This window comes from Microtus pennsylvanicus, chromosome 8 (assembly GCF_037038515.1).
Source record: "Microtus pennsylvanicus isolate mMicPen1 chromosome 8, mMicPen1.hap1, whole genome shotgun sequence".
NCBI lineage: Eukaryota > Metazoa > Chordata > Mammalia > Rodentia > Cricetidae > Microtus > Microtus pennsylvanicus.
The window spans coordinates 91721282-91736896 of NC_134586.1; the positions used below are offsets into that span (position 1 = coordinate 91721282).

Consider the following 15615-nt stretch of genomic DNA (forward strand, 5'->3'; position numbering starts at 1 on the left):
CAACTGATGAAAGCCGGTAACTGGACTAGGAGTTACAGTTTGAAAAAATCTTGCCTCTTACATGCATCAAGAGAGTCCCTGGGACCTGAACTCTTTCTCACAAGCTTTAGGAAGTTTATGCTGGACAGGCTGGTGTGAACCTGGACCCTTGGCACTTTGGAGGCAAAGGTGGGAGAAGTGTGAGTTCAAGGCCAGGATGGACTACAGCGAAAGACTCTAGAGATCTGGGCTACCTAGCAGGTCTGGGAGAGATGGGAAGAGGAAGCAAGAAGAGGAGGGAAGCGAGGGAAGAAAAAATAATACAAGAGAGAATATAAAAGAGAAACCCTTACTATTCCTGGCAGATGTTTTAATGACACCCTGTCTGTTATACCTACCCAGTGATATGGTTTGTTCTACACCGGCAGGAAAGAAAAGCAAGGTAGAGATGTCAGCTGTATGGTTACAAGGGCTTGTAATAGGCAAATGGAAACATTTCATAGAAATAGTCAAAATTCCACTTCAAAGAAGTTTAAGTTTTAAAAGGGAACTCATTTGTTGTTGTTTGTTGACAGAGGTTTTCTGTCCTGCCTGGTCTTTCAACTGTTAAGTCCCAAAGAATCATACAGAGGTCTACATTAGTTATAAACTGATTGTCCCATTAGCTCAGGCTTCTTATTTACTAATTCTTATAACTTACATTAGCCCATAATTCTTGCCTGAGTTAGCCACGTAGCTCAGTACCTTTCTCCGTGAGGCTGTCACATCATGCTTTCTCTGCAGCTGAGTCACGACTGCAGACTGCAGAATCCTCTTCCCAGAATTCTCCTGTTCTCATTGCCCCACCTCTACTTCCTGCATGGTAGTCCTGCCTATACTTCTTGCCTGGCTACCGGCCAACCAGCATTTTATTAAACAAGTACAAGAAACAAATGTTTTCAGGGTAAAACCATTATTCCTCAGCAGTTGTTGTTATTACTATTATGTGAATGAGATACAGGGTGCAGTGTCTTCTTCAGAGGCCTGTGACACACACATCTGTCACTACTCTGCTTCAGAGAACTCCACCTCAGGGTTACTTAGCTCCCAGCAGCTCAAGGTTGAGCTGTGGGGTTCCAGACCTGATGGAGCTGCTCTTCTCTTGGGCTTAAGGACGTGACGGTGGAACTGTATGCTTCTGAGTCAGCTTTTCACATCCCTGATGGTATTTGCTTTTGTGTTATCTTTTCTAGGTTTGCTGGCATGGGAAACCTGCTCAAAGTCCTGACCCGGGAAATTGAGAATTATCCACACTTTTTCCTGGATTTTGAAAGTAAGTCCTGAGCACTGTATAATACAGGAATGGAAACTTGGTACTTGCTCCATAGCTTGTTCATAGGGAAGTTATAGAGATTTCCAATGAAACTCAAGTCAAATCCAAGTGGTATTATGTATTTCTTTCTGACATTATTTCTAAGCTGTTTTCCTCCACCCATTTTGATTTCTAGAAACCTAAACAAAGGTTCGGTTTAACTGGTCCAGGTTGTGTGTATATATATATATATATATATATATATATATATATATATATATTAGCTTTGGTAATATATACATTAAACTTTATCATGAAACTTCCTTAGGATTACACTTCCAAAGAAAAATTGCAAGCACATTAGCTGACATGGATTAGCACTAAGTACCCTTATATGTACAAGGGGAGCAGTGACGGCCACCAGAAATCAGGTTATTTGTCATCAGTGCCCTCTATTTTATGTATTATTTAATTGCATAAAATTATTTGGGATCTTTCAAATCCTGGCCTTGTTCATAAGATTATTACCCCAGTTTTTATTGTCAGTTTGATACAGCCCAGAGTTACCTAGGAAAAGGGAACCATAATTAAACAATTAATTAGATTAACCTGTGACTGTGTCTGGGGTGTTGTCTTGGTTGTCTACTGTAGGCAGCAGCATCCCTAGGTGGCCCCAAACTGGATAAGAAAGCTAGCTGAGTTTTGTGAGCCAGGGAGATAGCCAGAGAGCAAACAAGTAGGGAGGGTTTCCCCAGAATTTCTGCTTCATTTCCTGCCTGGCTTCCTTCAATGATAGATGGTGACCCAGGAGTGTAATCCAAATAAACCCTTTCTTCCGCATGTTGCTTTTGGTCAGAGTGTTTGGCCATAGCAGCAGAAACACTAAATAGAACAGTTACATCTCCATTACCAAAACAGTATAATCAATTTTTTTTCTGGTGTAAAATGGCCTAAAAGTCATTGTTAAATAAACAGAGTTTCTGTGTTGTTCATTCGATTGACTGACTGTGCTGACTCAAACTAGGTTGGTATTCCCACTCTTTTCCCCTTGTGCATGTGTGCGTGTGCCTATGTGTGAATGTGTGTGCACTCATGCCTCAGTGAGACTGTAGAAGCCCACTCTCGGGAGCTGATTCTCAGTTCACACTTTGAGGAATTCTTTCTTATGATTTCTGCCTCCACCCAGCATACTGCAAACTCTACCCTGCATACTCCAGGCTCTGCCCTGCATACTGAAGCCTCTACCCTGCGTATTGCAGTTTCTACCCTGAATACTGCAGGTTCTGCCCTGCATACTGCAGACTCTTAACATGCATATACTCCAGGGCCCTCCCAGCATACCCCAGGCTCCACCCTACATGCACCAGGCTCACCAGCCAGCAAATTCCTTTGTCTCTGCCTCTTATCTCACTATAGGAGTGCTGGGATTACAGATGCTGGCTATCCTACCCAGTTTTTTAAACATGGGTTCCAGGTCAGGCTTGCATGGCTGTTGTTTACCCACTGAACCATCTCCCTGCTCCCCCACACCCCACAGGAGCTGGAACACAGCTGGACATCTCTTTTGTATTCACGCCCACTGCCCTCTTTAACTTGCTAGACACTTTAATTTGTCAAATATTTATATTAAAGAAAATGGCCAGAACGCCTTCACATATAGATGGAATTTTCTAGCACTTTTGTTAATTAAATGTTAGACGACCTTTCCAAGTTGTAGAGCGAAAGCCCTCTAAGGTGTTGCATGACATCTTTGACATATTTAAAACAGCTGCTCAAAAAGGAGAGCGACTCTGGAACTCATGAATTCTGATAACAAAACTCTTAATTACATTCACTGAAGGATACTTGGCTTCTGATCTAACCCCATTCCTCCCTGTTGTTATTGGTTGGCTTGACTTGGTTTCATTTACATTTGGTTTGATAAGGATTTCACCTTGGAACTCAAGATGAATTTGCCTGTGATTCTTCTGAAATCTGTCTGTCTGCCTATATGTACACATGTGCATATATTATTATTATTAAAGTAAGATCCATCAATAGCCTTAAATAAGTTGCCTGTAATCTTAACCACTTTGTTACTTTAACTTTAATTGTTCCTGCCATTTTTTTAAGATTCATTCATTTACTATGCGCACAGTGCTCTGCCTGCATGCATGCCCGCAGGCCAAAAGAGAGCACCAGATCTCACCACAGATGGCCTTGAGTCAACATGTGGTCACCTGGAACTGAACTCAGGACCCCTGGGAGAGCAGGCAGTGCTTTAAACCTCTGCGCCATCTCTCCAGTCCCTCCCTACCATTGTTATAGCACACATTTTGCATGATTGCATTCAATGCATGAAGTGGTTAAGAATAATGTTACAGTCTGCATTCACTCACAGTTCCCCAACACCTAGGAGCCCAGAGTAATCCCATGTCCACTCACGCTGGGAAGCCCTAAACACATGAGTCTGCCCTGACTCCCACCTACCTGACAGAATTTGGTGGCCCCCCTTGCTGATCTAATTGTCTTGATTTCTTGGCTTTCTACACTGCTCTGGATGTTGAGTCACTTGTCAGGACTAATCTTCAGAACCTTGAAAGAGTACAGATAAAACCTGTGAGGATTTAAAGCCATGGTTTCCAACTGGTCCACCCTAGGGCTCCGAGGTTTGCCTTGGAAAGCCTCTCCCCACTGCATGGAAGGCAAGGTGGCCTGAGAGAGGGCTCAGTTCCTTTTCCCTGTTGTCAATGTGCTCTGATCTGTTCGGTCATGTGCTGTGGGCATTGTTTTCCTCTTTAAGGAGAGGTCCTGGTGGCTAAAGGATACATTTATAGAAATTTGATGTCCATGATACAAAAACTCCCTTTGCAGATATAATTCTTGTTGCAGATATAATGAAGAGATTATAATTTCTTCAAGATAAGAAAGCAAGCTCTTGATTTCCATGCCTGGTGGCTTTCTGTTAGGACTATAAATAACTGTAATCTATAAAGAAAATATGAATTTTGAAAAAAATGTACAAAATTCTGCTTCTTTTTCCAAAGAGAGAATAAAAAGAAACTCCTTTCATATCCTCCAGAAGTGTAGTTTTATTTTCCCTAAATTCTAGGAGGAACCGGCTAAGCTGAGGTCACACAGGGAGTGGTTAGGGAGGGGAGATGGGGACCTGAGTCCCTCCAGCTCTCTTCTGCTGCTTTACTGTCCCCAAGTGCCTGTCACAGCAGCCAGCAGCTTCTCTGAACACCCCACATCGCTCTGTTACTGACTAGGAAGAACATGCTTTATTCCTAAACTAAACACGTCTCATGAAAAAGCCAGGGAAAAAAACAACACAGCAAAAACATTCTTTTTATCCTAAATACCATCCCCTTCACCCCTCGCAGGCAGGTTTTCTGTGTGTAGTCTTGATTGTCCTAGAACTTACTGTGTAGACCAGGCTGGCCTCTGCCTCCCAGAGTGCTGGGATTAAAGGTGTGTGCCACCACTGCCCATGGCTTAAATATCGTATTCCTTAAGGAGGTTTCTAAGAAAGACCAATGGTAAGAGAGGTGGAAAATGTGGACGTCAGGAATATTTTCCCTTGAATCTGTGGCTTGCAGATTAATCAAGAAAATGTATGTTGAGCCTGATATGATTTTTCCATGTCAGCCACACACAAGCAGGATTGGGGACGAAATGAGAATAAGCCTAGTGGGAAAGTGACAGATTAAAGTGGAGAACCAGACAGATGTTTACTTGAAGACAAGTTAGGAGACTTGAGAAAGGCATAACTTGCCGCCAGAGAACGGAAGGGAACAGAATTGCATCTAGGTTCTGGAAATGGGGGGCCACAGGAGGGATAGGACAACACATGTTGAACAGGTGGCCCTTTAGTGAGTCTTAAAGAATGGCGAGGTTTCTACGGGCCCAGATGGGATGAGGAGTTCTCCACCAGATGGAAATAGTCAATGAGAGGTGCAGAAATTATAATAGAAGGGGCATGTTTGAAGAACAACAAGAAGTCCAATTTAGACAGAGCACCCAAGGCCTGTGAGAAAACGGGGTGGGGGTGTGTGGAATGGAAGGGCTGGTTTGGTAAAGCTGGCACCAAATACACTTGCCAAGCCAAGACGGGAGGCTCATAATCAGAGCTCACAGCCAGACAGAAGAGCGAAGAGCTAAGATCCTCTGGAGAATGGAGAACAAATAAAATCTGGACAGATGAGCCGCACTTCAGGCACCACACTGAAGAGGGCGCCAGTGGGCAAGGGGTCCTAGAGAGATGCCACAGTAGAGATGCAAGGATACCCTACTAAGTTGAGATTCTGGGGCTAAAGCCTGAGTGTTGTGACCTAGCACCTCGCCGTTCGTTGAGCAGGGATTTGAGTACCATATGAGCATCAAGTGTAGAGAATGAGGTTGTGAAGGAAGAACCATGTAGGTCAAATCTAGGCAGTTAGGAGAACATAGGGAGTCCTCATATCTAGTGGGCAATAAAGAGAACAATTGAAATGGGAGATGATCGCTGAGCATTCTGGTGTCACCAGTCACCCTGAGAAAGAATATTTGGGGTTTGTTGCTTTCTATCCAGAGGCTGGGTGGTAAAGAGTTAAGGAGCGAGGGGTAGAGAGAGGAAGGAAGGCTGAGCAGCATGTAGTAACAGCTTAAATGAATTTAACACGTCTTCTTTCAATGTTGAATATTCTTTTTGAAGTCAGTGATGGGATATAATTGAACTGGGTCAAATAGATATAATTAAGCTGGGTCAAAACATAATACAAAATTAGACACATCTGTCCTTGGGTTCCTCAGTGGCAAAGATCTGATTTAAATTCCTGTTGACCTTTTCAGTGAGTTCTACAATTTATGCTCATATTTTTCCACAGATCCTTAGCATCTTTTTTTTGTGTGTGATTGCATCTTTTATCCGTTTACTTTTTTTTCTTTTTTGTCTCTCTTTGTCTCTTCACTAGGCCTCACTCTTCCTTTTGAAAGTCAGGAGGCAGGGGTATGGTGAGGAAGGTTGATGAATGTCATTCCAGCCAGGGATGGTTTGAAGGGCATTGCGCAAGAAGTATGGCTGGAACCCTAAGGCAGATTGCTCAATCGGAGCCTCCACAGTGGCCCCTAAGGTGGGCAGCAGGCATCAGCCTTCCATACAAAGGGATGCAGTGAGTCCCAGACAGGAGTGGTTAGAAACATCTGATGAACTCTTTCTCATAAAAGTAGCTAAGCTTCACCCAAAAATTCTGACTCAATGGTCTGGTCCATAAGGATCTGCTTACCTTCTGATGCTCAGCCAAATGTTCTGACTCCTTCCAATGTTCAGCCAGAAGATTGGTAACAATCTCTAGCTAATGCATCCAGTACCTGCCATCGTGTTCAGTAACAGGGGAGCTACAGCAAGCAACCGTGTGAGTTCTGAGTAATATTCTTCAAGACAGTAAACATTCAAGTAGCTTAATGGGGATTGGTGGTCACATGACCGTGATCTCAGAGCTCAGGAACTGGAAGGAGTATTGCAAGTTTGGGGCAAGGAGGTGAGTCAGACTTTATGGGAAGTTTAGGGGCAGCTTAAGTTACATATAATACACACACACACACACACACACTCATGCACGCACGCACTCTTTCATACACATTCTTGCATGCATAACAACAAATAATAATAAATATCTTTAAAGTACTCAAAAGCACATCACTTGGAAGGAAGTTTTTGTCTACCAGCAAACAATTTGATCTATCAAAGATTCCTCTGAGATCTGAACAGGAATCTCTCCAACAAAAATAAATAATTATCCACGGAAAAGGAATATTCAGTATTATCAACTAGGAGATAGAGCTACCATGAGCCAATGCCCACAAGGGTGGCTGTCATCAAAACGAAGACGATAAAAGTGCTGTTGAGATTATGAAGACATTGGAATCCACAGGCAAGTAGGGAATTAAAATGGTCCGTCTGCTTCGAGAGACAGTTTGAAATGCTCAAAGGTTAAGGCTCAAGTTACCACATGATAAGGCTGCTCCTGCATATGCCCAATAAAATGAAAACATATACATAAGACTTGTATTTGAGTACTAACATGTGACATCATTCAGAAGGACTGAAAAGTAAAATCCAAATGCTCGTGAGCTGGTGAATAGGCAAATAAAATGTGGCATATCCATTCAACGGAATATCACTGATCAATAAAAGATGTGAATTACTGAAACACGCTACAGCAGAGACAGACCTTGAAACCTTGTTAAGCTAAGTGAAAGAAGCCAATGACCAAGACTACACATGGACTCCATTTGTATGGAGTGTTAGGGAAGGCAGATCTGTGGCTAGAGACAGCCCAGATGGTCTAGGATGTCTTGTAGATGGCTGTTTCCTGATTCGCTTGACTCAGCTCCATTTCCCCCATGTTGGCTCCTGTAGAAACTCTGGTTGACTGTGCCTCAGAGGCCACGTCCCTTGGCTCCCGTGCCTCCATGAAATGCTCCCAGGGATGGTCCCTGCTTCTGACTCTCATAGGACCCAGAGTATGGGAATATTTGAAACCCCAGCTCTCTACTGTCCTTTCAGGCAGACCCAAAGCCCCACGGCCAGAGTATCTTCTTACATTTTTCCTCCTGTTCTAAATTTTTCCTTGTCAGCATCAGGTTCATGTTACCTGAATCCCTTTCTGCCATGAACTCCAAGGGCTTCTCGGCCTCCAGGCCAGGTCCTGCACATGGAGCGATTGTGAGCATGTAAACATGTGAACATTTCCACTATTTTCTTCTTGGGTACATTTGTGGAACCCTCCTTTTCTTGCCTCCCCTCTGCCAGGCTTGAAAGCATGCGCTGCCCCCATTGTCCAGAACAGTGGTCTTTCTTTTCAGATTTTATTGCACTCTATACACAGCCTCTGTTCCTACAGTAAAAGTAATAAGGCTTGGTTTGTGTGCTGTGTGACTTGTTCTCTTTGTTAGGAAGAAAGCAATATTCCTTGCAACTTTTATTTGTTTCCACAATAGTATGAAAATTTGCTACAGAGCTATGGATTTATACACAACAAATTAACATTAATTCTTTTGTGTCCTTGAATATATAGTTAGCACATCGAGGCTTTCTTGATCCCCTCAAAATGAAAATGAACGGGTTTTTGACTAATCAGGATTGATACTGATTCACACACGGAGTTAATTACCTTTAATTTTTGATGTTTTCTGTTTTATCCTGAGTTCTATCATCTTAGCAGATTTTTAATTGTACAGTACACTGCCGTTAACTAGCCAAATCATCGCGCCCTGCATCTAGAACTTAATTATTTTGCACAACAGAAGCGTCATCTCTGCTAATTATCAACCATGTTGCCCACCCCAGTGCCCCTGACACTACTCTTCACATTGCCTCTATTAATTGACATTTTTATGTGCATTGCATAAGTGAGATCACGCAGTGTGCATCTTGCTGTAACTAGTTTATTTCAGCTGTCATATTGTATTGTACTGTCTCCGAGGCTCATCTGTAGTTTTGTGTATTGCACGCTATCTTCATTAAATCTGAACACCATTGTAATTGTACTTATGCTCCTTTTCAATCAGTGGTTCTCAACCTTCCAAATGCTATGACCCTTTAATACAGTTCCACAATCATAGTTATTTTCCTTACTACTTCATAGCCATAAATTAGTTATTGTTATGATTCATAATGTGATGAGCTGATATTTTCAATGGTCTTAAGCCACTCCTGGGAAAGGGTTTATGTTTATCAACCCCTATCAGAGTTGTGACCTCCAGATTGAGAACCATGGGAGCAGAAGGACTGCTTTATGGTTGTTATAATCCAGTTTTTCATGCGATCATGAAGGGTATTCTGGGCACCAGGCATTCTGTTTGTCATGGTGTAAACGACTGAAGATCTTGTAGTCTGGTTGGGGAGCAGACACAGAAGCTGGCATCTAAGATGTATTGTTGGTTTGGGCGTTGTTTGAGGCACTGTCAGCAACTGAACAATGCAGTTTTCTTCGGCTACTGTAGCTCATCACTAGTGGACACTTCCTTGAGATGAAGACTTAGAGAAAATCACGAGCTTAGATTATTGTCCCCTCCTGTGTCTGTCATCTTGCTGGGCATGGAGTGCAATTTCATTGGCTTTCGTGGACACTGATTGAGTGGCTATATGCAAAGACTCCTCCCATTTTTAAGGATGAAACAGCTATGATGGTGACTTCTTGCCAGGGGCAAAGAGACCTGGAAAGATAAGATGTTGGCACATTAAAATGAGAGTGTTAGAAGGACTTGGTCTCTTCTTGAAAGCATATATATATATTTTTATTTCATTGAGAAAGTAAGATATGAGCAGAGCAGAGACAATGGTACGGGACTTAAGTATATCCCAAGCAGAGATCAAATACTACACTAAGCAGAAGAACAGATCCCAAACTAGGCTAAAGAACTATTCCTGAGCGAGTAGCGGCTAGAACAATGGAGGAGCTGGAGACGTGGTTCTGCAACGAAGAGCACATACTGTTCTCCAAAAGCCCGCCATACTCTTCTCACGCAAGATCCATACTCAGTTACACACCCATGCTGGGTAGCTCATAGCTTCCTGTAATTCCTTTCTAGAGAAGACCAGTGCCTCTGGCCTCCAAGGGATCCTGCACACATGTGCACACACACACAATTAAAAATTAAAGATGAATCTTTAAAATGGTAATGTTCTTTGAGACAAACCTGTGTCTCATAAATTAATCCAGGGATAACAGCGATGGAGGTGATAATTGGGGAAATTCTAAAAAAAAAATTACCCTATCAGTGTACTTACAAAAGGCTTCAGTTTCCTGTTCTTGGGAACAGAGGTCTGTATCAGGTTAGCCCATCATCTGGGATGTCTCTGTGGACTTCCCGCCTCAGCTGCTCTCCTCTTGCCCCTGTCACCTGTCAGCCTTGCATCTGCAAAAGTGGTTCAGAGGCTGCTAGAAGACGGATGGGAAACATTTTTCTCATTTCGTGACCAAATGTCTTTTTCTAGTATGCTCACTTGGCAAAGGAGAGTGATAAAAATCAAAACAGAACAAACCTGCAAAGTGATTTCTGGATCCAACACAAAAGTGACAAAATGTGCTCTCCCGGAGCCTAGGGAAGCAGCTCCCGAGTAAAGTGGTTGTCGGGCAATTGTGAGGAGCTGAATTCTGATCCTCCAGACTGGTGTAAAGCCATGTGCATTGATACATCTCTGTATCCAGTGCTCTTGTTCTTGGAGACACAGGGATCCTTGGGCCCTGAGAGGTGTGTACCCGCCTGTGGGCACAGTGGTGAACAACAAGAGACTCTCTCTCCAGGTGGAAAGTGAGCACTGACCCCTGAGGTTGTCCTCTGGCCTCTCTACGTATGCGCCTATACTTATGCATGTGCATTTGCGCGTGCGTACACACATGTATACATGCATAGACACAAATTCAGAGAGATTTTTTTTTACATTCCATGATATTCTAGCACTCCAGCTTTCTGAGACCTTTAACCTTGTCCAAACTCCCCGTACATCCCTTCAGGTAGGAAGCAGACAGGGCTGTTACTAACTTTTCTTTCTTCACCGAGATCTAATCTGGAATTTATGGGGGAGAGGGGGGGTAAGTTGGTGTGCCTCGAGGGCAGTATTCAGTGAGTGCCAAGGTGACAGAGGATTTGCTTGAGCACTAGGTCCAACCAGGAATCCCAGTGAAGCAGATGAAATAGACAGCCCTTCACTCGCCCAACCCTGCTCAGTCCCTGGGGTTTGCTCTGTGGAAAGATCTTTGGGCTCTGGTGTGTGATAACTGATGTCCTGTCCAAACAAATGTGTCAGCCGAGTCCCACTTACATGGTCCAATGGACCCTTGGATTTCACGCTTCTTCTGTAAACAGTATCTCACTATAGGCTATTACCATTGTACATTCCCCCAAACTAACACCAGGTAATTATTTACGTCTCTTAGTTTATTCGGAACGCAGGAGAGGGTGGGAGAGTATGGAAGTGGGTGGGAAGATGGGTTGGGGATTAAATTTATGGCTTGGGCAAATCCTTTCTGCCGTTTCTCGCTCCAGTGTTTACGCAGCAGTCATGGGGCACAGAGATAGCTATACATCCTGATGATGAAATGCTGCGGCTGCCTTCAAGACCAAAGGCATCTCGTAAATTGTGTCTTCTCCTCAGATTATTTTAGGTTAATTTGCTTCTCTGTCAGGTTCCCCTCACAGGCCTAAGTAGGCTGTGGGGGGAAAGGTGTGCTCGTCCCTGCTGCCTTTGAAGACAGGTTGAGGCCCTGGCTGATTCACAGAGATAAAGCCCTTTTGAATTGACAGCCTCTTTCCAGTTGGAGGCCAGCTGTTGTTCCCTGTGAAATCTTTCTGACAAAGACAACTGCTTTCTTCCCTGTTAGCACAGAGGAATGCCAAGCATTTGGCTTTGAAAAGAAAATATCAAGGGTCCTCCAGAGGGATACCTTCCACCTAGCCTCCAGCAACACCCAAAATGTTGGCAGTTGACATGCACCAACCCTCACTAGCAATTGCAGTCCAAGGAGAAGTCCATATATCCTCTGCCTGGGAACAAAATGAACGTCCTTTGTCTTAACTGATAAAAGAGTTGTTTACCTACTTAACATTGTAGACGCGTGAAATCTGCTGAGTTCTCCACAGCCAAACTGGGAATGTAAGGTCATAATACATATGATGCATTTTCATACTTTCCACAGCAGCGAGTCCAAAAAGGACCCTTAAATCAGCGCCTGGATAATGGCTAGGATACAGATGGTCCAGGCCTTCTCAGAGTATTGGCTTCTGAAATTGCCTGTGTAAATCACAAGGACTTTAACAGCTCTGTCGTCAGACAGGATGAGCACTCACTTCATGTAGCCATTCCTCTCAATTCACTCAAGTAATTGAAGATGATTAGACAGTCAGGATGAGAGGCGTAGAAGAAAGATCCCTGAAGAAGTCATTGACTACATATGACTAAAACCAAGGACTCCGATCAGGAGTGGTAGTGTGAATGCGTGTAAGTGTGTATATGTGTTTATGTGTGTGCATGCATGTGTGTATGTATTTGTGTATATATAAATGTGTGCATTGTGTAAGTGTATGTGTATAGATGTGTGTGTGTATCTGGTATGTGTGCATGTGTACACCAATGTGACAAATGTGTGTGCATGTGTGTGTGTATGTGATATACCACTTCATAAAATGTCAAGCTTCCTGTTAAAAATAGAAAAGCAAAGACCATAGTTCAGAGTTGCTGGTCACTTAGCCAATGCTCTCAAGGTTACTGGGGAATTAAACACAGTAACCTTTTCCAGCACTAATTCTTCAGGGTCCCTTTTAAGATGTCATTTCTCGACATCTGAAAACTCAATAAACTTTTTAAATCGGGTTAGCAGGTGGGTCTGAATATGGGGAGTGCTGGAAGAGAATCCAAATCCTTTCACAGAGTTTGTCCCAGAAAGAAAGGCAAGGGCAGTGACAGGGATGGAAAGGGCGTTGGCAGCGTTTTAGTCTCCCAGACAGAGCAAATGTCCCAGTAGCTTGCCAGCCATAATAAGACCCTGGGCAGTGGGAGATTTAAGCACACATGTTGATGAAGCGAGAGTCAGTTTGGTCACCATTGAATATGGATGCCGTAGTGGCAGACACACAACAGGACAGGGATGGAAGCGTTGTTGATTTCACTGCCTCCTAGCACCCACATCCCATCTCCTGGCTGAGTCCCAACTGAATCCAGTTTCCCATGTCCTTATTGAGTGTCTCTATTAAATGTGATAGCATAAGAGTACCGAATATGTGTGTAAACACTGTATCCAAAGAACTCAGAACTCAGACAAGCATCCCAAATGAGGCTGGAAATGTAGCTCGGTACGTAGAGTGCTTGCCTCGCATTCCTGAAGCCCTGGATTCCATCCCTAGCACAGTCAGGTCTGTGGCACACACCTGACTTCCTAGCCCTTGAAAAGTGGAAATAGGATGATCAAGACAATCAATAGATTATATAGTGAGGGCTGGAGAGATGGCTCAGAGGTTAAGAGCACTGACTGCTCTTCCAGAGGTCCTGAGTTCAATTCTCAGCAACCACATGGTGGTTCACAGCCATCTATAATGAGATCTGGCATGCAAGCATACATGGAAGGAATGTTGTATACATAATAAATAAATAAATCTTTTAAAAAATAGATTATATAGTGAGTTCAAGCCTGAAACACGTGAGACCCTGTCTCAAAATAAAAAAATCTAAAATGTGAAAACTATATATCAATCATTACTTCAACTATATGTCTGACACATTTTCCTTGAGCACATACTATATACTAACCAGGCACTGAAAATATGTAATCAGATGAAACAAATATGGTCAGAGCCCTATGTCTAGTGGATAAAATTATTATTAATTAGTTCTGAATTTTTAGTACTGTGGGATGTAAGTGGAATGAATCTTTGGATTCCATATGGATTTGGGACAATGGTAAATGTCACTTGGGGTTACACAGCCCTTTTACCACTTGCATAATGAGACAGACACTAGGAAAGACACATCCAGTATGCAGCCTGATCCATATACATTCTGGGATAACTACAAGTGTGACTCAATACCTTTGTAGGTGACAACAGCATGTCACATTGTCAAAAGTTTGAACAGTCCTGAGATTAGAGTCTCTCAGCTGTCCCTGCACTGGGAAAGCTGGGCAACCCGACAGTGGTTTGAGTCCCTTGTGAAATATTCCACCTTCCGGATCAGAAGTCATGGTGGCCTGTGGGCTGGCATGAGGGACCTAACTGTTGACTGGAAGAGAAATTGACTTCAATTCCGTGACAGGAAAGGTGAGAGAAAATCGACTGTCCCGTGGAGTAGCAAATTCTGGCAGAAAATGAGCCAACACACCTCTAAGCCTTGATGGAAGAGGAAGTGTCGGATTAGGTTTCTGCACCCCTAACGGGCAGAACATCTGCCAAAGGAAACAGTCTCCCAGAGAAGGAGGCTGGGCCCTGAGGGTCATGTTTATATCCTCTAGCTGCTAGGAGAACAGCTCTGTCAAGTAGAAAATGCTCACCCTGCACCCCAAGTCCACCTCCTGTAGCATGGAAAAAATGCCACCCCCTAAGCTGTTTCATGCAAACTCTTTGTGGCCAAAAGAATGTCCCTGCCAGTTTATTGAGGAAAGTGTCACTTCACCTGCCATGGAGACAGGAGCTGGTTGTTCGAGCTGGAGGACCACTCTGAGGCCGCTCTGTAGGATGTTTATTTTTGAAAGCACTTAGGAAATTCCTTTCTTTCCTATGAAGTGGCGTGAAAGCTTTCTCCTTTTGTGGTTTGTGGCCAACAGGATGCTTTTTAGACTTTGTCTGTGCTCTGTGCCACTCAGTTTTAATTCTGTTTCATATGACACTGTTCCTTAGTGACTTGTTGAGATGAGACCATGTGGCAGGGGAGATGTGACACATCTCTTCGCCTCCCGGGACAACCGTCTTCCACAAACAGTTGTAGAACTCTGAACCCTCAGATTGGGCACACTCTCTATTTTGCTTGTGTCTTCTCTAAATGCTTCATCTGAAAATTTTCTACCTTAGAAACAGTGTGTTCCTGGATTTGAGTGAGTGCTTTTTTTTTCTTTAGTTTCTTGTTGTGTTGTTTTAATGTCTTGTGTATGGGTGTTTTAACTATTTGTTTGTCTGTATGCTGTGTATGTACCTTGTGCCTAAGGAACCAGAGGAGGGCATCAGATCCCTTGGAACTAGAGTTACAGATGATAATTAGCCATTCTGTGGGTGCTGGGAACTGAACCCAGGTCTTCTGGAAGAGCAGCCAGTGCTCTTAACCCCTGAGCCGTCTTTCCAGCTCCTGGGTGCCTCGTTTTTATTTGCTTTGTAGGCTTTTTGCTTTGCTTTGCTTTGTTCTTCTTGTGTTTTCCTCCTTGCCACTATTGCAGTTTAGAAACTCCTGGCTCCTCCCTTGGGTTTTCACAGAAGTGCTTTCCGCAGTGACAGACTTCCTAGCTCATGGATGTGCAGGCTTTTATGACATCCATATTGCTTTGAGGAAATGGAAAGGGATAGCGTATAAAGTGATTCATATTGTGAAAGACCTCAGACCTGATACTATTTCTGCAATGTTTGTGGGAAGCAAAAAATTCGGGGATAGAGGAGGAATCAGCTGTTCTTTCCCCTTCATTTCCGGGTTAGCCTTTTTGATCTCCTGACATCTCGGTCCCCTGTAGGCCCAGCTGTGTGCCATCTAGTCATCTGGCCCTAGGCCACTCTGTTCCCTCTCTCTGTGGATATACCTCCTTCTCTCTCCCACCTCGACTACCATGCTCGAGTCCTGACAACTCCAACACCTTCCAAACCACATTCCTTGCCTAACCCTGACCTGCAGGCACCTCTGACCCACT

The 15615-nt window shown here is 43.6% G+C and overlaps 1 protein-coding gene across 1 annotated transcript in view; it reads left to right on the forward strand.

The window, feature by feature from the left end:
- Cyria (CYFIP related Rac1 interactor A) overlaps positions 1 to 15615 on the forward strand; it is a 112778-nt gene that overhangs the window by 75871 nt on the left and 21292 nt on the right. The window contains exon 3 of the mRNA XM_075984024.1: positions 1212 to 1291. Coding sequence (XP_075840139.1) covers positions 1222 to 1291 — 70 coding nt within the window. The 5' untranslated portion in view covers positions 1212 to 1221. The remainder of the gene's footprint in view (positions 1 to 1211; positions 1292 to 15615) is intronic.